We start from the raw sequence: 25,117 nt of genomic DNA, 5'->3' as shown, positions 1-25,117 counted from the left end.
GCAGGGGACACAGGTTCGATCCCTGGTCTGGTAAGATCCCACATGCCACGGAGCAACTAGGCCCGTGAGCCACAACTACTGAGCCTGTGCGTCTGGAGCCTGTGCTCCGCAACGAGAGGCCACGACAGTGAGAGGCCCGCGCACCGTGATGAAGAGTGGCCCCCGCTTGCCACAACTAGAGAAAGCTCTCGCACAGAAACGAAGACCCAACACAGCCAAAAATAAATAAATAATTTTTTAAAAAACACCGCACCAGAGTATTTCTTGCATAGTCAGTATATGTTTTATATATTATAATTTTCCACATTTAAATCTGAACTGTACCTCAAAAATTTGAGTGAATTGGTTGAACTGCACACTTTATTGTTTTACTCTGAATTTCTTAAATTTTTTTTTTTTTTTTTTGCAGTACGCGAGCCTCTCACTGTTGTAGCCTCTCCCATTGCAGAGCACAGGCTCCGGACGTGCAGGCTCAGCGGCCATGGCTCACGGGCCCAGCCGCTCCGCGGCATGTGGGATCTTCCCGGCCCGGGGCACGAACCCACGTCCCCAGCATCGGCAGGCGGACTCTCAAACACTGCGCCACCAGGGAAGCCCTCTTTAATTACTTTTTAAAGTTAAAATAAATTTGTTGCATCCACAAATTTGTGTTTCCTCTCTTGTAGGTTCTCTTTTAAGTCCATGTCCTTCACACTTTTCAACCGTAAGAGTCTCAACATTTTCTAAATATTTTTTATGAGATTTTTCATACAGCAGAACTATTAACCTTCTGTCATTCATCCATCATTAATTTAACTATTAAAATAATACTCATCACATCTTTTCTGTTCGTCTCATCTATCCGAAGATTCTTAGGAAATCATAACAGTATTTCATTTACTTAACATTCAGGATATTTTTTTTTTCCCTTTGGCCATGCAGCTTTCAGGAACTTAGTTCCCCAACAAGGGATCGAACCCGCGTCCCCCTGCATTGGAAGCACAGAGTCTTAATCACTGGACCGCCAGGGAATTATTCCCTAGGATGTTTTAAATCTTGACAATTTTAAGATAGTCCACTCAGTGTCCTTAAGAAAAGGACAGTGAATCAAATTTCCTCAGTATATAAAAACACTCTTATGTTTGCCAGTCATTTAAAGAATGTCCTACCTCTCCTATCTCCATAAGTGGTTCATTCATATCTACACCACCATAACCATACTGAAGGTCAGCTTCTGTCAATTTATTCTTTTTAATAAACTGGGTGTTGAGATACCTGAAAAACAAACATAGTATCAATAGACACTGTCAAAATCAGTAGGAAAACAAGTAACGTGCAACTTTAGAGCAATAATTTTAGGGTTATAATCAACTGTAGAGTAGTTCAGTAATACATCCAAAAGAAACTAATTATATATAAATTAGAAATATAATTTTTAAAAAAGATAAAAATTACCAGCCCAACTCCCTTTGCTAGGCCCTAAGAGACAAAGAGTAAGACCTCTAGAGTAGCAAAAAAGAAAAAAACCCTATTACCACAGTCTCACTTAAAAAAACTCAGGGGTTTTGTTCTAAAACTTTCCAATACTCTTATAGCCCAACAGCTCCTATCCAAGGGTCAACCCTCTACAGTCTAATTTGCTCATTCCTGGATTCTTCTTGTTAAATAAGCCAAGTTCACTTTGCAAAGAATTAAACAGAAAATGGTTAAAAGATCAAAGTCAAGAAAGTTCTCTATATTTTATCACCATTAAATACATAACTTTTCATTTTTAAACAAACAAAAAAATCACAATCAGTAGGTGAGAAAATGCAATAGATTGTTACAGACAGTAAGAAGTATGGGCAAAACTGACAGATTCAAGATCACTTTGTCTACCAGGGGTAAACAGCTTTATAAAGAAAGACTAATAACTATGATGAACTCTGAGAACTACTAAGATGAATAAAGAGTTCTAAGATTAAATAAAATGTGTACAAAGGCATGTAATATTCAAGCATCACTTTTCACCATCCCAGATTTCACCACAAGGCCTTTAATGCTCAACACCTAAAACTATTCGTTTGACAGCTTCTGCCAAGGTGAAAATAGCTATTGACAATACAAGTATTTAGGCAACAACCACAAAATCTCTGTATTAAAACACACACTTTCCCACGTTCACTGAATCAAAATGAAAGGTCTGCTGAATGTTCAGACAACTGAAACTGCAAGCAAAGAAAACAAAAATTTCAACTGCATAACTCCACTGACAATCCTAGCAGATGATGAAAAATAATAAAGCGCTACGGCCACCACCACTTACACAAGTTCCCTCCCACATTCACTCACTTCCAGCTCTGGACTCCAGGGCTTACAACCTTGGTGCTCCATGTGACATTTTAGTCTCTTCTGTCCACTGGTTACAAAGCCATTTCCTTCAAAATATCATTTAGCTTTCCCTTCCATTCTCACTGTAACCCTAATAATTTCCTGATGTGCTTCCACCACGCCTTCCAGCTGAGAAAAGGGGAACAGGACTGAGACGGAAGCAAGAGCTGGAGAGAAACGGCTGCTTCACCTGAAACAGATTCCCTGGGGTAGGGCATTTCACCTCTGGCCTCTGTCACTCTGGTCTCGGCTCAAACACACCTCTCTCAGGCCTGACCTGACCCCAAACCAAACTAGCCTTCACTTCCCACCCCCAATGAAGTAACTATCTAATACATAACTGTTTTCTTCACAGCACTTGCTACTATGAGAAATAATCCTGTTCTTTTCTTTGTCTACTGGTTTTGTACATCCACCTCCTCTCTAGAATGTGAGGTCTGGCAGACAGTGTCCAGAACAGTGGCAGGCAGACAGGCAGTCCTCGAAAAATACTTCTCCGAATTACGAAATGAATAAACGGGTAACGTTCCAGCAGCACGGATGGCAAAAGCTAACATTAGAACACAAACTTGGAAAAGCAGCCTGGAGACAGATCATAAAAGCATGAATGTCAGGAAATAAAAGTAATCACTGACACTTATGGAGCGCCTATCGTGTGTCAGAGACAGGCGTAAGCATTGCAGCTGGCTGAATACTAGGAGGTAGATATATGGGGTACTATTAGGATCCTCATTTTACGTGTAAGAAAATTGCAGCTTAGACAGCTTAAAGAACTCGGCAAAGGTCCATCAGCTACTAAGTGGCAGAGCTGGGCCAGAAAACTCACGAGGTCTCCCACTCTCATTCAGCAAGTACTGACCAAGTGCGTACTGCATGCCAGGTACGACAAGGCACTGAGGATAGAAAAACGAAAAACAAAAATGTAGTCTCTGCCCAGAGAGCTTACCCATCTGGTAGGACATAAAAACATAAACAAATGTAACATATCAACAGTGAAAAGTGCCGAGTAGGGGGAACTTAGTCATATCTTCACCATTACATGTGCCTTTCTATAAGACCCTTTGCTCCAAACCATTCCTTTTCTGGTCACTGTACCATGGCCATCCCAGTAATCCTACCTAAAACATTAGCATCACTTATCTCATCCTTCCGTTTACCTCCTTTACTCAGCTGGTCCTCCTGTTCTCTCACACTATTCCTCACCTCCTCCCATTATTTTCCTTTTCACTGTCAATGCCATTCGTTGACTCTCTGCTTGGATCATGTGCAACATTCTCATGACTGATCTCTATTTCCCATTTCTGGCATATCCAATTTACCTAAAAATTCTGCTTTCAGGATATCAACTCCCTATTCAGAAGCCTACAGCAGCCCCCTTATTCCTATACAGTAAGTGTAAACTTCTCAGCGTAGGAGTTTGCTGACTCTGAAGCGTAGCTGCTAGATCTGCAGAAGTCTGGATTCACTAGAGATCTGTGTGTATATTCCACAGCCAATACACTGTTTTAGTGGAGCTTTATACGTTTTATATCTGATAGGACAAGTCACTATTCTCTTTCCCGCATGGAATAAATTTTACACTAACTTTCATCATCTATATTCTTCTCATTAGATTTCTACTCTTGACAGTTTAAGCTTGATAGAGAAGCTTTTAAAATAATTTATAGATATGATTTAAAATGTAAGTAGCATAATTTTTCACTTTGATTCAGACGCCATTCTTAATTTCTAAGTCACTGTAGTATTTTACAATGAGATTTATTAACCACACATTTGTTTTTAAATAAAGATATATATTCTAGGAAATCGTAAAGTAAAATAACTTTCAATAATTTCTTTAAATAGTCAATACTCTACCACACAGTCAATACCTGACTGTTCTGCTCAGGTCTAACTCATGCAGTAGTACATGTTTTTATAATTTATTCTGGCAACAAAGTGATTGATAAGTATCCTTTGCTTTTCTGGAGTATCAGCAGTAACACAACAGTATTAACTAACAAGACCTAATAGCCTAAGGTAACTGTGAAGCCTCTAAGAAATCAGGCATTTCAATCTATCTTTAAAAAACTCTATTATAAGAACTGTTCCCATACTAATACCTACTGGATTTCAAGAGTCGTTAGTTCTCAAGGTAATACTTTAAGTATCCCACTTCAAGGGCCCGCAGGGCCTAAACAGATATGTAGCAGCAGGAAAGGTGGCGTAGGAGCATCATTATTTTTCTTTAAAATTGGAATCCTTAAGTCACCTATGCTAATGCATATCCATCTTATAAATCAATCAGAGTAAAGAAAAGGCTAGAAATTACCTCAAAACAATAATACCGAAAAATGCTTTGAAATAAAACTGATTTTTTCCTTTACATTTCTTCACACAGATTTCCTTATAGACTAAGATTAATAACAAGAGATAGCCTGGATAACCTACTACCCAACAAGCAAAGACTATCAAGCAGTTTTTATCTAATTATCTAATCAAATGTACCCTCTATGAGAAGGATCTCACCACCCAGTCTACCAATATAATTAAATAAATCAGTCACATGAAGCCAACCCCACAGAGGTCAAACAAAACACTCTATAAGTGAATCCCATGAGCCATTGGTTCTAAGTCTTTACTACAGACAGTGGAAAGTTACTAAGTGATTTTGGACGGTGATCAAATTTGCACTTGAGAAGTTTACTAAATAGAATAAATTAGAAATCAAAGGCTGGGAGACTGGTTACAGGGAACCAGGTCCGAAACAATAAAAAGCTTGAACTACAATACTATAATAGCACTGCAAAGGAAATAATAAATTTAAGAGACATTTGGAGGATCTGACCAAGAGGGGTCAGGTAGAGAGGATAACCCTAGGTGAAGGATAACTGAGACTTCCGGCCTATACATCTGGATGTCCAGGACTACCATTAACCAAAATGAGTATTTCTGGGGCAGCGTGTGTGTAAAAGATAACAAGCTCAGTTGTGAACACCTGCAGTAGTATGATGTACCCACGGAACATCCTGGAGGTACAGGCAGCTAGGTAAGAATATTCCTCTGAAACTTAGACCACCTTCAATAAACATTTATTTTGGTGGTTATCAATATATAGGTTGTAGCTAAAACCAGGAGTAATAGAGATCATCCTAGAAAGAATGCAGAGTGTAGCTAAAGGATGAGAATAGAACCTATGTAAGTGACTGCAATGACTCTCTAGAATGAGGCTAGGTAGAATGAAGAAGTTAAATGGATTTATTCAGACTGATCTGGGTTTAAATTCTGCCCTTGTAATTTTTCCAGCTCAGGGACCTTGACCTCTCTGACTCTTAGTTTTCCTCCATTGTAAAAAACCAACTATCTCATATGGCTTTATATATACACATACATATGTGTATATATCATATATATTGCAAAATTTAATAAAAGCTCATCAACAGTACCAATTTAATAGTACTACTTTCAATAATACCAATTTGATTTTGGTAAAGAGAGGTGCAGGAGAACCAAGAGAACGGTGCCCCAGAAAACTAAGAAAGAACAGAAAAACAACTTGAATCTTTACTGAAGTATCTCAGCTAACGAGGGATCCACTGCACGGCACACAGTCGAAGCACTGTTTTGTCATCCATATACCAGTGGCCCCAGCTTCTCAGCAGTGACAAAAACACGCGTATGCTCTCACTCTGATCCTTAAAACTCCCCCCACTCTCCCCCACGGTTTAGCTAAGGAATTCTTAAAGTTTTATTTATGACTAGGCCACTTTGGTGGATGGAGGGGGGAAATCAAATGTCAGGATGTTTAATGGATGGCAGACATGTTCTGTAAAAGCCAAAGCCCCAGCGAACCTTGCCCATGTCAGCAATTGCTGGTTTCTGGTTTTATTATATTTTGCTCTTCTAAGAGGAAATAGAGCTACTGGCCATTTAGAAGTGAGTTCCAGTTTCCAACATAGGCAGCTTACATCTAGTAAAGTCCAGTGTTGTTATAAAAACCAAAGGGAATACGAACCAGTAAAGCAAAGGACAGACACACCAAGGAGACCATGCCTTGGCCCCATGCACCTGTGCAGGAAACGCTTTGAGACCTAGCTCTACTCCTCTTCTCCAGCAAGAAACTGAGGCAGGGGTTCATCTGTGGCCCAAGCCACAATGCACAGGGCAAAATTATCACTGCAACCATCACAGGCCGCAAGGCCCAGGTGCTTAACAGCACTATTCCCTATTTATCCACTGTCCTTCAACAAATGGGTCTCTGCCTGTGTACCTAGGTACTGTACTTATTTCCACCGTCTACGTGAATGAGTTAGAGAGGACCAGCCCAGGGTGCCACAGGAACCTACATGAGTGGCAGTTAACACCAAAGATCTAAGCAGGAGACTGAGGCAAGGAGAGGGGAGTTCAGAGCGGGGAATGGGAACTAGTCATTCAGGGAAAGGAAGAAAAGCAATCCAGACAGACAGAATAGCACAAGGAAAGGCGGGATGATATGAGACCACAAGGCATCACAACACTGCCAGTAATTCAGTACGTCTAGAGGAAAGGGCGGGAGAACGTCAAGAGAAAACTGCCAGGTACTTCCATGAAACATAAAATGCTGAACCCTAGAGTCAAACAAGAGCATGCTAGAGGGGGGCACGAGCTTAGATTCACTAAAAGTTTCATCCAAGCTGAAGTTTCACTTCGGATCTGTCAAGATTTAATGTGTGTTACACAGTCCCAGACAACTGAAGAAACAGAGCTATGCCATCAAATACAGTTTTAGTTTTCACAGAATAAGTTTCCATACACTGCCTGGCTCCCAAATACCCACATGACCCACACTACAGACCTTTCCCCATAGCAGAGAAAAGTCCATACATCAGGTAATGCTTTAGTTCTGCTCATTTTCATGGGCAGTAGGTAGTAAAAACAAAAAACTCCTGCAATTACCAAATGCAGGCAATACTGTTTAGACTGTCGAGAATCTAAAAGTGTACTTACCTATACAAGCAGTCCATATAGTCTGCACCCTTGCTGTATTCCTCCCAGTACCTATGATACATAACAAGTACTTGCTCTTCAGACTCCAGAACTCTCTAAAAAAAGAAGAAAAATATTTTTTACTCAGAAAGCACTAATCATTTTCATTTGTAAGCTATGAAATTTATCAAAAACTAATGTTCTTAAATAAGTGACATAATTCAAGCACTATATATTACATTTACAAATTACATTCTTATTTTTAACTATCTTTAGTAACAATTAAAGAGATAGAAAAAAATGTGAATCTTAGATATGAAAGTGAAGCGTCCATACTAGAGAGTAACTGTTTCATTCTCTAAGATAAAAAAACAAAATATAATGGTTTGATGCTGTTCTTTGGGCTAGAATATTAGATCAGATGAAAACAGAATGTAATTCTATTGTGTTTCCTCACGTCCATCACTTTTGATCAGCCTGCAGTTATGTCATCACCTCATATTATTCACTATTGTGAATAAGACTACTTATGAAAATTGACACATTTTCCATATTCCCCAAATAAGTTATTTTATATTTATTTAATAAAAACCTACTATTTTTTGAAAAATGAAAATCAAACTGAAATCTGAGGGCTGATGTTTAAAAAGTTAATTTTAATGGAAATCCAGTCTAACAATAAAAATCCACTGGACAGGACAGACATTCCCGAGGCCACCGCTGCTCTTACTTCGGTTCTTCCATCAACCGTCCGCGTGACCTTAGGCAAGACATGACCTCAACACTCATCCAATTAACTCTTGATGAAAGCTATGCTTTTAAACTTGGAGTTTTACCAATTAAGTCTCAGGATGATAGGAATAGCCTATAAATAGTACTTTTTTGCCTATCATATGGTAAATAAATTAAAAATCGCAACCACTATTAATAATGCTGGGGAATAGGGCCCACTTAGGAACTACTGCTGCTGGTTGGATAGAATATAAATCTAAGAACAATTTCTTACTACAGTTGTTCCTCAACATCAGTGGGGAATTGTTTCCAGGACCCCACCATGGATACCAAAATCCGCAGGTGCTCAAGTCCCTACAGCCGGGCCTCCATATCCACCAATTCGGAACACAGAGATATGGAGGGAAATGTTCATGACTTATGACCCAGTAATGCCACGTCTAGGGACTTACCCTGTAAAAAAACTTAGTAACACAAGAATAACTTAGCTACAAGGGTGTTCATGGAAGTATTGTTTATAATCACAACTTTATGAACTGGAAATAATCTATATGCCCAGCAATATAGGAATATTTAAACAAATCACAGTATCTCCACAAAATGAAAAATTTTACAATCACTGCCAGAATTACAAAAGTCTATTTAATGACAAAGAAAGAGACCTACAATATTATTAAAAGCAAAAAGCACATTATAAAGTATACAACATGACTTCATTTTCTAATAAAAAATGGAAGTCTACACAAAACAAAAATATGCAAAAGACATATATCAAATTATATTTTTGTTAATATGTATCAAAAAAAGATATATTTAAAAATAGATATATCAAAAGTATTAACAGTGGTTAATTCCGGAGGTATGTTATGGGTGATGTTTATTTTCTTTTTCCTTATCAGTATGTTCTAAATGATCTACAACATAATGCAATACTTTAGTAATTTAAAAAGTTCTCACAGGTGAAACTTTTCAGTTCTGTTGGCTATATTAACAATTTACTTTGTCATCTACATAATAGCCAACTTCTTTTTTTGTCACTGGACTTGAGAGAAAATATGGTATACAATTATATAAATATTCTAAACTTCCATAAAATACTTCACAATTGTAATTTTTCAATCACACAATTATACCAATGTTAATTTCTTGGTTTTAATAATTGTACCACTGTTACACAAGATGTTAATATTATGAAGCTGGGTAAAAAGTATTTGAGAAGTCTTTGTATTATTTTTGCAACTTTTCTATAAGCTTAAAATTATTTCAAAATAAAAAGTTTTTAAAAATCACATTTACAACCTACGTTAAAACATAAAATTGCAAAATTTATAAATGACTCACACAGTTATCTAGTATATTATAACCAAAGCTAACCAGCTCACAACAGCAGAACTTCAACTTCAAAACTAACATATGAAAAATGTTAAGACTAAGTTAAATTACTTGTCATTAAAACCACTTTCATAAACTGATAAATGCACATACTAGAACACTAAAATGTATCTGCCATATAAAATGAAAAGTAGAGCATTTCCTGCAAATCAAAAACAGAATGAGCTATAACCTCACACCTGTCAGAATGGTTATCATCAAAAGTCAAGAAATAGGACTTCCCTGGTGGCGCAGTGGTTAAGAATCTGCCTGACAATGCAGGGGACACGGGTTCGAGTCCTGGTCCGGGAAGATCCCACTTGCCGTGGAGCAACTAAACCCGTGTGCCACAACTACTGAGCCTGCGAGCCACAACTACTGAGCCCACGTGCCACAAATACTGAAGCCCACGCGCCTAGAGCCCGTGCTCCACAACGAGAAGCCACCACAATGAGAAGCCCACGTACCACAATGAAGAGTAGCTCCCGCTTGCCGCAACTAGAGAAAGCCCATGTGCAGCAACGAAGACCCAACGTAGCCAAAAATAAATAAATAAATAAAGTCAAGAAATAGCAAGTGCTGGCAAGGATCTATAGAAAAGGGAACCCTCATGCACTACTGATGGGACTGTAAACTGGTGCAGCCAGTATGGAAAACAGGGTGTTCCTCAAAAAATTAAAAACAGAACTACCATGTGAGCCAGCAATTCCACTCCTGGGTATTTACCTGAAGAAAAAGAAAACACTAATTCAAAAAGATACATGCACCGCAATGTTCATAGCAGTTATAGCAGCATTACTTACAAATAGCCAAGACACATAAGCAACCTAAGTGTCCAACAATAGACAAATGGATAAAGAAGATGTGGTATATATATATACAATGGGATATTACTCAGCCATATAAAGAATGAAATCTTGCCATTTAAAACAACGTGCATGAACCCAGAGGGTATCATGCTAAGTGAAATAAGTCACACAGAGAAAGACAAATACCGCATCGTCTCACTCATATGTGTAATCTGAAAAACAAACAAACTAGCAAAACAAAATAGACACAGACTCAGAGATACAGAGAACAAACAGGTGGTTGCCAGAGGGGAGAAGGCTGGAGTAGGGGGCCAAAAAGGTGAAAGGGATTAAGAGGTACAAACTTCCAGTTAGAAAATAAATAAGTCATGGGGATGTAACATAGAGTGCAAGGAATATGGTCAATAATATTGTAATAACTTTGTATAAGGACAGATGGTAACTAGGCTTAATTTGGTGATCATTTCATAATGTATGTAAATGTTGAATCACTATGTAGTTCACCTGAGACTAACAAAATATTGTATGTCAACTATATTCCAATGAAAAGAAAATAGATAAAATCGGCTCTGAAAATCTGAGCTTACAAAATATTGTATGTCAACTACATTTCAATGAAAACAAAATAAAAGAAAATAAACAGATAGATAAAATAGGCTTTGAAAAACTGAGCTTTTCTTCAAATGTTATAAGGGAAATATCACAGGATCAATTGTGCTCTACTTATGGGTTATTACCATTTGAAAAAGATCTACTCCTAGTCATGTACAGGGTTAGACATATTATTACACAGACTGTGTTACTTTATCTCCATTTTACAGATAAAGGAACATGAAGTTCAATCTACAAGGTAGGTTAGGTGAGCTGTCCAGGGTCACAGGGCTAACAAAAGGTAGTCAAGCTTCCACAGACTTAGAGAAGGAACTTATGGTTACCAGGGGGGAAGGATGGGGGAAAGGGATAGTTAGGGAGTATGGGATAGACATGTACACACTGATATAATTAAAATGGATAACCTTTCGCTATTCGGGTTCTTTTGTGTTTCCATACAATTTGTAAAATTCTTTGTTCTAATTCTGCGAAGAATGCCATTGATAGTTTGATAGGGATTGCACTGAATCTGTAGATTGCTTTGGGTCATTTTCACAATACTGATTCTTCCAATCCAAGAACATGGTATATTTTTCCATCTGTTTATGTCATCTTTGATTGCTTTCATCAGTGTTTTATAGTTTTCTGAGTATAAGTCTTTCACCTCCTTAAGTAGGTTTATTCCTAGGTATCTTATTCTTTTTGTTGCAATGGTAAATGGGAGTGTTTCCTTAATTTCTCTTTCTGATTTTTCATTGTTAGTACATAGGAATGCCAGAGATTTCTGTGCATTCATTTTGTATCCTGCAACCTTACCAAATTCATTGATTAGTTCTAGTAGTTTTCTGGTGGCATCTTTAGGATTTTTTATGTATAGTATCATGTCATCTGTGAACAGTGACAGTTTTACTTCTTCTTTTCCAATTTGTATTCCTTTTATTTCTTTTTCTTCTCTGATTGCCGTGGCTAGGACTTCCAAAACTATGTTGAATAAGAGTGGCAAGAGTGGACATCCTTGTCTTGTTGCTGATCTTAGTGGAAACGCTTTCAGTTTTTCACCATTGAGCATGATGTTTACTGTGGGTTTGCCATATATGGCCTTTATTATGCTGAGGTAGGTTCCCTCTATGCCCATTTTCTGGAGAGTTTTTATCATAAATAAGTGTTGAATTTTGTCAAAAGCTTTTCCTGCATCTACTGAGATGATCGTATGGTTTTTATTCCTTAATTTGTTAATTTGGTGTATCACATTGATTGATTTGTGTATATTAAAGAATCCTTGCACTCCTGGGATAAATTCCACTTGATCATGGTGTATGATCCTTTTAATATGTTGTTGGATTCTGTTTGCTAGTATTTTGTTCAGAATTTTTGCATCTATGTTCATCAGTGATATTGGTCTACAATTTTCTTTTTTGTGATATCTTTTTCTGGTTTTGGTATCAGGGTGATGGTGGCTTCGTATAGCCAAAGCAATCTTGAGAAAGAAAAACGGAGCTGGAGGAATCAGGCTCCCCAACTTCAAACTATACTACAAAGCTACAGTAATCAAGACAGTATGGCACTGGCACAAAAACAGAAATATAATCAATGGAACAGGATAGAAAGCCCAGAGATGAACACATGCACATACGGTCACCTAATTTACGACAAAGGAGGCAAGACCATACAATGGAGAAAAGACAGCCTCTTCAATAAGTGGTGGTGGGAAAAGTGGACAGCTACATGTAAAAGAATGAAATTAGAATACTACCTAACACCATACACAAAAATAAACTCCAAATGGGTTAAAGACCTAAATGTAAGACCGGATACTATAAAACTCTTAGAGGAAAATACAGGAAAAACACTCTTTGACATAAACCACAGCAAGATCTTTTTTTGACCCACCTCCTAGAGTAATGAAAAAACAAAAATAAACAAATGGAACCTAATTAAAAGCTTTTGCACAGCAAAGTAAACCATAAACTGGACGAAAAGACAACCCTCAGAATGGGAGAAAATATTTGTAAATGAAGCAACAGACAAAGGATTAGTCTCCAAACTATACAAACAGCTCATGGAGCTCAATATCAAAAGAGCAAGCAACCCAATTAAGAAATGGGCATAAGACCTATATAGACATTTCACCAAAGAAGACATACACATAGCCAAAAGGCACATGAAAAGATGCCCAACATCACTATTAGAGAAATGCAAATCAAAACTACAATGAGGTATCACCTCACACTGGTCAGAATGGCCCTTATCAAAAAATCTAGAAACAATAAATGCTGGAGAGGGTGTGGAGAAAAGGGAACCCTCCTGCACTGTTGGTGGGAATGTAAATTGATAGAGCCACTATGGAGAACAGTATGGACATTCCTTAAAAAACTAAAAATAGAACTACCATATGACCCAGCAATCCCACTACTGGGCATATACCCTGAGAAAACCATAATTCAAAAAGAGACATGTACTCCAATGTTCACCGCAGCACTATTTACAACAGCCAGGACATGGAAGCAACAACCTAAGTGTCCATCGACAGATGAATGGATAAAGAAGATGTGGCACATATATACAATGGAATACTACTCAACCATAAAAAGAAATGAAATTGAGTAATCTGTAGTGAGGTGGATGGACCTAGAGCCTGTCATACAGAGTGAAGTCAGTCAGGAAGAGAAAAACAAATACCATATGTTAACGCATATATGTGGAATTTTTTTAAAAAATGGTACTGATGAACCTAGTGGCAGGGCAGGAATAAAGATGCAGACATAGAGAATGGACTTGAGGACACACCATTGGGGGAGGGGGAAGCTGGGGTGAAGCAAGAGTAGCATCGACATATATATATATACTACCAAATGTAAAACAGATAGCTAGTGGGAAGCAGCAGCATAGCACAGGGAGATCAGCTCGGCGCTTTGTGATGACCTAGAGGGGTGGGATAGGGAGAGTGGGAGGCAGACACAAGAGGGAGGGGATACGGCGATATACGTATACATATGGCTGATTCACTTTGTTGTACAACTGTAACTAACACAGCATTGTGAAGCAATTATACTCCAATAAAGATGTATAAAATAAATAAAATAAATGGATAACCAACAGGGACCTACTGTATAGTGCACGGAACTCTACTCAATGTTATATGGCAGCCTGGATGGGAAGGGAGTTTCGGGGAGAATGGATACACGTATATGTATGGCTGAGTCGCTTTTCTGTGCACCTGAAACTATCACAACATTGTTAATTGGCTATACTCCAATATAAAATAAAAAATTTTTAAAAATAAATAAAATAAAATACTGGGGGGGAAAGAAGGTAGTCAAGTTTCTAGTTCAAAGAATAAATGATCTCATCCAGTTCCTGATAAGATCAGTAATCCAAAAGAAGTCAGAAATGCTGCGTGTAGCCAAATACTACAAAATTCATTCACTGCTTATACAGAGATCAAGTCGGTGATGTCGCCCTCATGCACATGGCACACTGACCAAAATAACTGGTCACAGAGGCTTTCTATCATACTTTTTAATTTACCATTCTCCTTTTTAATTCTAGGTTTTTAAAGACCTTATATAGGATATGAAGAGGCAGCTAAAATGTTGAATATAAAGACAGAGATTCACCAAGAGGTGGGAAGCAACAGTAAAGAAAACTTGGTTCTATAAACACCATCCAGAGGATATATGTAAGCACTTGATTTCAAATTGAACACATCTTGATTTGAAACCCTACTCTTTAACTTACTAGTTGTATGATCTGGAGCAACTAAACTGACTTCCCTTGGAGAACCTAACACAGAGCTTGACCCAAAGCTCTTATACACATATTAGAAAAATGCTAATTAGGAAACAAAACAAATAACCTTAACCTGATACAAGTTCTGCACTGGAAAACAGTGAACTAGTCAAATAACTATGTAGCCATAAACACATTTACATCATGTATATATCAATCCTTACCTTGTGCAAATGCCGTACGTGATTTTCCAAAAAAATCTTAGTTTCTGTATAAAGTCTTTCTCCAAGGGGTTCAGGATAGGCCACACATAAAGCATAGATATCTCTAGTTAAATTGTTAAGGTTTTCATATTCATTGAAGATACTACTTTAAAACAAAAGATTTAACTCAAGTCTGGCATTAAAAAATGAAAAATCCTTATTTCATTTTTGCAGTTTAGGATTATATAGATACATACACAGAATGAAAGACACTTACCCGACACAATGGTGATAGAAGGGAGGTGGGAAATCAACCTCACATGCTCTGACTCTTTACCTTGTATCCTCACCCCAAAAAGAGCAAGCAGCCCTCTCCACGTGATGTCATTGTCTGGGAGGCCTCAGTCAGACTTTCCTATGTTCCCTCCAGATTCTTTCATTGTTTATTTTTAATTGTAATTAGTAACCAATAAAATATCTCCATGTATCCATGTATATATATTTGTTCGATTACTATTATATTAAATATTTAAAATTTTATTTACATACTTAAAAAACAAACATGGTGAAGCAAAAATATCACCCAAATAGTGTAATATCACTGTGCCAGGTTTCTTTATAGCAAAAAAAGTTACAATAAGAAACTATTAAGTTATTTTAGGGATCGGGAGGGTGGGTGGGAAACACAAAAGGGAGGAGATATGGGGATATATGTATATGTATAGCTGATTCACTTTGTTATAAAGCAGAAACTAACACACCATTGTAAAGCAATTATACTCCAAAAAAGATGTTAAAAAAAAAAAGAAACTATTAAGTTATTTTAAGTCAACTTAGATATCATAATGAACCTTTATAGACTGGAAGATTAAATAAAATAGTACAGATATAAGAGCTATTTTTCAGCAATAACATAAAAAATATTCACCTGTATTACAAAGAAAGTAGAGACTTGAATATACACTATCCAAGAAAGAAAAATTTTTTAATTTATCTGGACACAAATTCTATAGAGAATTGACATGGTTTGGTGGAGGGGAGAGGGAACAAGTCATCAATGGAGAAGGAGCTTCAAAGTAAGGTACTACATGAGCTCCCGGATCAGCCTGGGGTCCCTCCAGGTTTCAGCTAAAAATGCCTTTAGAAAAAATAGTCCTAGTTCATGACATAATTTAAATCTTAACTGATCACAAGCCTATCCTAGTAAAACTAGATGTAAAAGGGCTGTCAGAATTAGGTGTTGTAGAAGCCGGGACAGCAGTTAACTTCAGCGACTGCGGAACAGAGGTTCCTGGTTGGTAGGAGCACTCTGTTTACTGGGTACACAGGTGCGCTCACTTTGTGAGAATTCACCTTTACATTCACCAGTCAGCACGTATATCATACTTAAATTTAAATTAAATTTTTTTTAATTCCCTGGCAGTCCAGTGGTTAAGACTCGGAGTTTTCACTGCCGTGGGCCTGGGTTCAATCCCTCAGGGAACTAAGATCCCACAAGCCACACAGCACTGCCAAAAAAAAAAAAGAAAAAACAAAATTTTTTTAAATGACTAAATTTGGCCAGGCTCTAGATCAACAATCAGAAGTGACACATTTATTATCTTTAAGTTCTGAATACCTACTTCCAGAACTTCCATCCAACATGATGATGATATTTGCTCCTCTAATCTTCCCTTAAGCCATATATACACATTTCTAGAATACACAACTTACTTGATACTGAAAAATCAGCAATTCAGTACCATAATTTCAACATGATATGCTAATTATGTGCTCAAATGTTTTACATCAACAAAGTTAACGTCTCAATATAGCCACTGCATGTATATGTAAACAGAAATGACCAGCAAAATTCACCTAATAGGGCTTCCCTTCTCTCTGCTGAGGGAAAGGGATCTGTGCAAGGTAGGAATCCAGGGAGACTTTCCCATTTCACTCCACATACAGGACTTATATATTGTTTGACTCTTCCTCAGTGAGAATGTACTCATGTATTGCTTTTAATGGAGTCCACCTTAATAAATTTTTTAAATGAATATTTTAACTCAGCATAGTTTGGAGTCTCACTGCATAATTTCACTCAACTGCCTAAAAGATATACCTAAATATGTTCTTTTTCTTTAACCTGTTCAAATACCCAACCACTCTGGAAATGGTTAGGCCTTGGGAAGAGCACCCAAGAGGAGCACTCTTCAACCCTCTAGCATTCAATTATGATTTGGTTATAGACAAGATACTTTAAAAAACCAGAAATGGCAAATAACGTAGGTGGTCAGATTTAGATGTAAACACTGTCTTCTCCAAGTCATCTTTTCTGGGAGCCGGAATAGAAAGATACCTGTATGTACAAACTTTCCACTTACAAATTCTCAAAGTCAGAAACAAAATGTGTTCAAGAGCAAGAGCTCTGAACTCTGTTACAACCAAAAGGCAGTGCTGGTAAGCAGCAAATTACTTATTTTAGTTCATTTTCTCTATTAAAAGATGCTTCCTATGCTTGGGCTTAATTTTTAGTTTTAACACTATTAACTCTACTGCATAGTGGGTCAAAAACAATGTTTTGCAATGGGAATAAAAGTAAAGATTACCTTAAAATTGAAAATGGTAAAATAATGGTCAAAAAAGAACTGACAATACAAAACTATAAAAAATGAAAAATTTTATTGACATTTCGTAAGCGAAAAAATAAAAATGTGACATGTAAAAAATGCAGTATCTATAAAATCATCAATTAGCAAGCAAGGATAAAAAAATGACTCATTAAATAAAAGAACTCTGACATAATTTAGAAGAAGGGAGTGAAACTGTTACTGATGCACCAACCAGGGATGACTACAGATACCACCTTTTCCAATCCACACAATCTAAGAAAGACTGATGGGCTGCTAAGTGTAGATGCCAAGGTTGCTATGAGGTCCTCCTTCTAACACTTGTGAAGATCATCAAGGATGGAGATTTCCCACCTCAACATTTTTCAATGCAGTCAAAATTGTTCTATGTTTGAAAAAGACTCCTCATAGAATATGTATTTGAAATAAGGACAATAGTTTTAGAGCCAGGTTTTCGTATCTGGGAGAATTACATTCAGGGAAGCAATCTTAAATAACCCCTCACTGAGTCACTATGGACTTAAACATAAAACCATTTATTCACTAGAATCTATCTTGTCCTTAAGTAGGAGACCATCTATGTTACACTGCTGGGGTTTGGAAATTGTCCTAACAGCTACCAAAAGGCAGAAAATCATGAATACAAGTACACTTGTCCCTCAGTATCCACAGAGGATTGGTTCCAGTACCCACTGTGGATACCAAAATCCGAGGATGCTCAAGCCCCTTACAGTCCGCCCTCCATACCCGTGGTTACAGGACCGACAGTATACTTATTGAAAAAAATCTGAGTATGGGCAGACCTGTGCAGTTCAAACCTGTGTTGTTCAAGGGTCGACCGTAAACCAAAAGAACCAAAGAACTCCAACCCAGGGAAGCAAATAGTAAATGTACATCTACACCTAGCCTCTATCATATCATAAGCATTTGATATACCTCTTAAGGAGTAAGTCCCAAACGACCCTAGACTGCACCTAAGCTGTCACAGAGCTTCTGTTATAGAGCATCATTATTACTTGTGTTAGGCAGAATTCTAAAAATGGCCTCTCAAGACTTCCTTCCCTAACCCCTGGGACTGTGAATATAAGAGAGCACGCCCAGTTACTTTACATGGCAAGGGGACTTGGCAGCTGCAGTTATGATTACTAATCAGTTGGCTCTAAAATAGGAAGATGATCCTGGACTTCCCTGATGGGCCTAATCTAATCGCATGAGCCCTTCAAAGGCAGATCCCTACCAGCCCCTGCCCCCCTGCGCCAGCTGCAGAAGGGGAAAGGCTTGACTCACCACTGCTGGCTGTGAAGATGGAAGGGGGTCACAAGCAACAACTGGAGAGTGACCGTAAGTCAATGAGAGCAGCTCACGGCCAAAAGTCAAGTAGGAAACCGGGACCTCAGTCCTATAGCTGTAAGGAATTGAATTCTGCCAAACAACAGGAATGAGCTTAAAAGTGGACCCTGAGCTCTAGATGAGAAGACAGCCAGCCAACCCCGATTTCAGCCTTGTGAGATCCTGAGCAGGGAACCTAGTCACACGATGGACTCTGACCTACAGAACTGGGAGATAATAAAAGAGTGAAACACTAAATTTAAGCCACTGCATCTGTAGTAATTTGTTATGCATCAAAAGAAAACAATGATGTCTTCTATTTACATTACCTATCAACCAGAATGCCTTGCATACATAACTGGACCCAGTACATTTATGAAGGATGAGGGTTAAGAGCCCTCTTATCAACACAATAAGAGAACTAGCTAAATATTAATGCTACTTCTTTCATCCGTACAGTATGCTTCATGGCATTCAGCTGACAGTAGCTACTCACTCACCAAATATTTGCTAGGTGTCTATATGTACCAGATACTGGGAATACAGCAGTGAACAAAACAGACGGGTATCTGTGCCCTTACAGAGGTTATATTTAGTAAAAATGTTGTAGACAGGGGTTCACTAAGTTCCATACTTACACAGGTTAAACACTTCAGCTGGCAGACCAGGTTTCTTTGATACCCACTTCAAGGGTGTAAGGAGACTTGAGCATTTTTATCCCAGCATCTAGCCTACAATATCAGGAAGTCAATCTTAACCCTCTTGGGCCACTATATTCTCAACTGTAAAATGGGCTAATAATATATATTTTACAAGATCATCTGTAACAAATTAATCACATGCATTATATGTTGAAAGACAAAATTATGACACAAAAGAATGTACACAGTATGATTCCATTTATACAAAGTTCAAAACACAATTAACCAATATTGTTTAAGGCTGTATATATAAGCAATCATGCTGTTCTTTAAAAAACAAGAGAATAATATGATAGTAGTTACCTCCAAGGGAAAGGAGAAGGCTTGTGAACTGAGAGGGGCAGCTGGTGGGGGAAGGTTGGTGGATGCCAGCAGTGTTCTGCTTCTTAACCTGTGTGGTGATAATGCAGGTGTCTGTCTTATAATTATTTGCTCAACTCTACATGTATATCTTACTTATGTATGCATTATATTTCATACACCTCAAAAAATGCTTTGTAAAAGATCAAGTATTAATATATGGTGGTGAACAATTTGTAGAGAGGGCTCTCTTCCAGTTTCAAAATATTAAAGATTTATAGCCTCTAAAATTTCTACATAAAATATCTGAGTATCAGATGTCAACCTTATATTCTAGGGCAAAATAACAGGGAAAAGGAGGGAATCTGGCTTTAGAACAATTAGGAACATAATTTTACATAATAAATAAAATCATAATAAAATGCTAATTTTTTCACCATAAAATTTAAAATGATATTCCATTCCTTTATTTTTCATAATAAAATTTAAAATGATATTCCACTCCTCAGTTTACTGTTTCTGTAGATACTTTTTACTTCAGGGGAGGAGGAGAAAACTCGTGACCAGGTCAAGAGTAACTGAACCATCTCAGATGGATCAAACAATAAACATCTTAGAAATATCAGTAACTGAAGGGGCACTTTCAAAGGAAGTCAGCTATCTCAAAACCATTTATAAACCAGCAATTAACTGTATATTCTGTAGAAGAATAAGAACACATTTAATGACTCTATTTTCTTTACCTTATGCTCATTTTCTCTTTTCTTGTAATCTTCTATGACCAACTCTTTCTCTCCTCTCTCTGCTCATTATTTTAGTTAAAACAGCATTAAAAGTACCTGAGTATGTGCTTAGCCCAACCTCATTAACACACAAGTAACCTTTAACCCTTTCTCAGTTTTTACTGATTCCCACCAAAAACAATTCATGATGTTCCACAAAAAAAATTTAAGAGACTAATTCAAAAATAAGCTCTTCAAAGACAGACTCCATAACAATTATCATCTAGATACAATGGAAAGTACAGGAAATTAGATGTTAGACATCTTGTATGCAAGTCTGTATGCTCCATGAATGACTACCTGCATAACCCGGGGCAAGTCCCTTCACCTCTGAGTATCAGTTTCCTCATCTATTATATCTGCCCCACTGATCTTATAGGCTTGTTTCTATATTAAAAATATAAAAGATCTTTGCAAACTCTGAAGCCTTCTAGAAATGTTACCATCATTTTCTGTATCTGTAGTGCCTAGAACATAGGTACCCTAACAAATGTTTCTTACTGACAACTGCAATTGTAATGAATTCAAAGAACTTCACTGTTCTTGCATCAACATTCAGTTTAATATTGACAATTAGGTTAGGCATTGAGAACAAGCTGAATCACTGTCTTATGAAATCCAAGCTTTTCTAGAGAACACACACCTCGCACAGTGAGGGCAGCCATCCTTCAGCCCCAGGACACTGCTGGAGAGGGCGGCACAGCGCGTGAGAGGACTCGGAATCTCCAAGCTCACTCTGGTAATAATACCTTCACATCTCACCTTCCCTTTTGGGGGAAAGAATCTCTGGTCCCTACAGTGTCCACCCAGTCCACAAGGCCTCCTTCAGGGCCCTGGGGCACTGCCATGGCACTCAGACCCAGAGACCAGGCCTCGACCCTATGCCCCTTCTTTGCCCTGGAATGTGGTGTGTGTGGTGGTCCCTGTGGTGGAAGACGGAGGCGGGTCAGGAGTCTGCCAGGGCACAGGCCGTTCCCAGGCCCTCCCAGCCGTGGCCCCTGGCAAACACTGGGCAGAGTTGATGAGGCTGCCACCCACCACTCTGCTCCAGCTACCTGTGGCTGAGGGTTCCTAGAGACCCCTTTAACCTCCCCAGTACTAAGAAACTACAGTATTGTAATACTGTGGTTTTTTCCTTTGGTGCCAGAGTATATAGCCTGGGTGCTGGAGGTTGCACTGTGTTTTTTACATATATAATGTATATATAAAATAATATTATTAATAACGTTATAATAATATACATACATTATACATATCATGTACAGTGTGTGTGTGTGTGTGTGTGTGTGTGTATGTATATGTATTTTTTAAAAAAAGATTGCTGTCATGTAGGAATGCAGGACAGCAGGTTTCAGACTGTCCTAGGGAAACCACAAATTTATATTTTCATATAAAACCCCTAAATCACAAATGTAGAAAACCCAAATAAGAAACGTTTCCATCTCAGAGCCACTGAATTTGCTGTTTGCTCTCTGCTTGGAACACTCCCCCCCAGGTTTCTGTGTGACCTGCTCCCTCCCTCGGTTCCTGCCTCTGCTCAAGTATCGCCATCCTCGACATCATCAACATCCTCAAGGAGACCTTCCTTGACCACCATCTAGAGAGGCGCGCACACGCACTCCAACCACGCTCATGCCCTCGCTTTGCTTTACGTCCCCCCACGGGATGTAACCTGTTGTTAGAAGCACTGGCATCAGGTTTTGTGTTTTACATCCATTTAATATCTATTTCCTTTAGTAGAATGAAGGGAAAGTAGTTTGCTTCATTCACAAATGTACTCCCAAAGCCTAAAGTAGTGCCTGACATATACTAAGTGCTCAGTAAAGTATTTGTTGAGCAAAAGGTTATCAAAGATTGTTGACTGCCACATACAGGCAATGAACTTGGAAATGTGAACAATAATATATATGAAAATAGTCACACTGGCATGTTCTTCCACTTAGGAAAACTTAAACCTGTTGTCACTTTTCAACAAGCTTATGAACCTAGCATGTTGATCAGTGCAGGCATCCGTGCCACTGGAAGGATACGAGAAGCGGTCGTTCCATGTTGCTCTCTCCACGTACTCCAACATGACCACAGCTTTGATTGTCGTGAGGAGTTTGTTCCAGGTTTCATCAAAATCCACTACTCTTGGTTTCAAAGACATTGTGCAAGTTTAGTGTTGAAATCTGTTAATTAAAAACAATGGTAACGTTAGCATGAATTCTACAAGGTCAGTTACTTGTTTCTAAAGCACCACACAACTAGACAGCATGCTGCACGGAAGGGGTGAGACCAGAACCTGGCACGTGGTGAGAACAATAAACACTGGCTGCCATCTTTTCATGACTGTCCAGACAAGGAACTCCACAGCATATGTGCATTCACTGCAAACTCTAGGAAATAAAAAGCTTTTAGCACAAATTATTTATAACCCAGGGTGGTCCAAAGATTGAGAAGCCTCATTTAATTTGCTGAGAGAAAGAAGCTGGGACCTAATGAGCCAAAAAGTTAACTTCCATCATGAGAAATGCACAAGAGATACTCAATAAAAACGTTTTGGCCCCAAATCCTTGTGGTTTGCACTCCTTAAACTGGAGACTGAGGCCATATATGAGAAAACACAAGACAATTAAAGGGTTTATTTTCCTGAAGCATCAGTTTAACTAGATTCCAAATCCTTTTCAATATCACACCACAAGAACAGAATTAAAAAGAGAAACCTCTAAAGTTAAATTTAATTGCACAAGGGAGCACTTTTCCGGCACATGCCTTCACATCTTCCCCAAAGTTTTCCCTCGTTACTAGGACTGTGAAGCACCAAGCTAGTCTGTAGCCAGGGCCAAACAAGGAGGAAACATTCTTCCTCCTGTGTCCCGCTGTGGTAAAAAAGGAGGTAGGGAAACAGTGGGGAGAAGGGGGGAATGCATAGAGAGAAAGGAAAAAAGAGACAAGGGGAGGAGACCAGCTGCACCGTCCCAGCCCACAAACCGGAGGTGGCCCTGGGCCCTTCTTACGTTTCTGTCCTGTGAAGAAAAGAACTCAAGAGGAGTCCAAGGAAGGGAAGAAAAAGAATCAGAGAAGCCAAACAAAAACCCAAAAGAGGGTGTGCCACACTAAATCAACCCTCTTTCTTCAACATACCAGGGACTCCACCTACAAGCCTTAAACTTCCTCTAACTACCAAGAATGGATTAGCAGTAGTTCCTGTGTGTGTGTGTGTGTGTGTGTGTGTGTGTACTGGGGGAAGGGGGAAACCTAAAGCTCTAGCTCTAAATCAGAAAATTAACCTTAACTCCGTCTCACCCTTATTCACACATCCTATCTAACTGTGTTACTCAATACTTCTTAAATCCATCCATTCCTGTGCAACCCTATGAATGCTCTGAGATCAGGCCCTCAGCAGTTCCAGTTTGTATTAATCTTTATCAAAGAAATACTAACAACTGTTAATATTTACACAGTACTTACTATAAGCCAAACACAAATCTAAGTGCTTTATGTAAGTTCACTTAATCCTCCCAACAAACTGATTAGGTAGGGTCCAATGTTCTCCCCATTTTCTAGATAAGAAAACTGATCACAGAGTGATTAAGAAACTTGCTTTAAGGTCATGGAGCTATTCAGACCCGTGCTGTAACCCCTGCCCTCAACTGCAATATACAACTATACTGCCTTACTAACATCCTTAGTGAATACTTAGATACATGCCAGGCGTTGTACTAGGCTGAGGATACAGTGGTCAATAAACAAAGTTCTTGACCTTCAAGAAAGTTAGACTCTTGGATCTGGCACTCAGAAACAAAAATAACCTACGTAAACCACAGAGCTGACCATGTCACTCTGGTACTGAAAGCTGTTTGTGATTGTCCACTATAGATAGCATCCGGTTTAAGCTCATTGGCAACATGGCCCACCAAGCTTCCATGGTTTGACCTTGGACTAAAGCACCTCTCCACCTTGCTCTTCTCATGGGACTCCCTTCCTTGACATCATAATCTGGTAACTTCTCTGCTTAGAGGTCACTGAACACAACAGGCTGATTCACACACCCTGCCGTTTATCCTCATTGTTTTCTGTACCTAAAATTCTTCTCTTCTCCTTGCCTCCCCCTTTCCACCCATTCCCCTAACTCCTACTGATAGTTCAGCCTTGGCCCAGAATATCTGCTTTCAAGAAATTTTCTGGGCCCACTTAAGCTAGGTAAGGTGCCCTCTTATGCATTACTTCAGAACTCTATTAGAGGATTAAACCATGCTCAACTGTGATTATGAGTGTTTCTTCAAGGTAGGGACTATTCTGTAACTGTCTATCAAAAAGCTGTCACTGTCTGCTTCACATTCCTTTCCTCCCCTTATAAAAATAGAATCATACTACACACCCTGCTTATAAATTATTTTAATGGTTGCACAGATTACCTTTTAGCTTTATTGAAGTTTTAGCAGAATCAGACTGGCATTGACTTCTCTGCTGAGACCAACAGGTTCCTGATAGAATGGGTTTATGTGCAGTGATAATCCATTCTTAGATGGGTGGAAAATGTGGACACCAAGGTGAGAGAAGTCTTCATTTTATTTCAATTGTTTAAATGATCATTTACTCATGGAGCGTTTATGTAAGGATGTGAAAGAGAGAGGGCAAAGAAAGAAACAAGACCACGACCACCACACTGTTCTTCTCCACTTC

At 38.5% G+C, this 25,117-nt stretch overlaps 1 protein-coding gene across 3 annotated transcripts in view; it reads right to left on the bottom strand.

The window, feature by feature from the left end:
- The window catches only part of CUL2 (cullin 2), an 82,502-nt gene that overhangs the window by 44,143 nt on the left and 13,242 nt on the right, over window positions 1-25,117 (bottom strand). For all 3 annotated transcript variants that reach the window (XM_060006130.1, XM_060006128.1, XM_060006129.1), the window contains exons 2-5: window positions 22,480-22,620; window positions 14,750-14,852; window positions 7,315-7,409; window positions 1,149-1,254 (exon numbers count right to left, since the gene is read on the bottom strand). In XM_060006130.1, the coding sequence (XP_059862113.1) occupies window positions 1,149-1,254; window positions 7,315-7,409; window positions 14,750-14,852; window positions 22,480-22,598 (423 nt within the window). In that variant the 5' untranslated portion in view covers window positions 22,599-22,620. The remainder of the gene's footprint in view (window positions 1-1,148; window positions 1,255-7,314; window positions 7,410-14,749; window positions 14,853-22,479; window positions 22,621-25,117) is intronic.

This window comes from Delphinus delphis, chromosome 2, assembly GCF_949987515.2.
Source record: "Delphinus delphis chromosome 2, mDelDel1.2, whole genome shotgun sequence".
Taxonomy (NCBI): Eukaryota; Metazoa; Chordata; class Mammalia; order Artiodactyla; family Delphinidae; genus Delphinus; species Delphinus delphis.
This window is presented reverse-complemented; position numbering and strand designations above follow the sequence as displayed.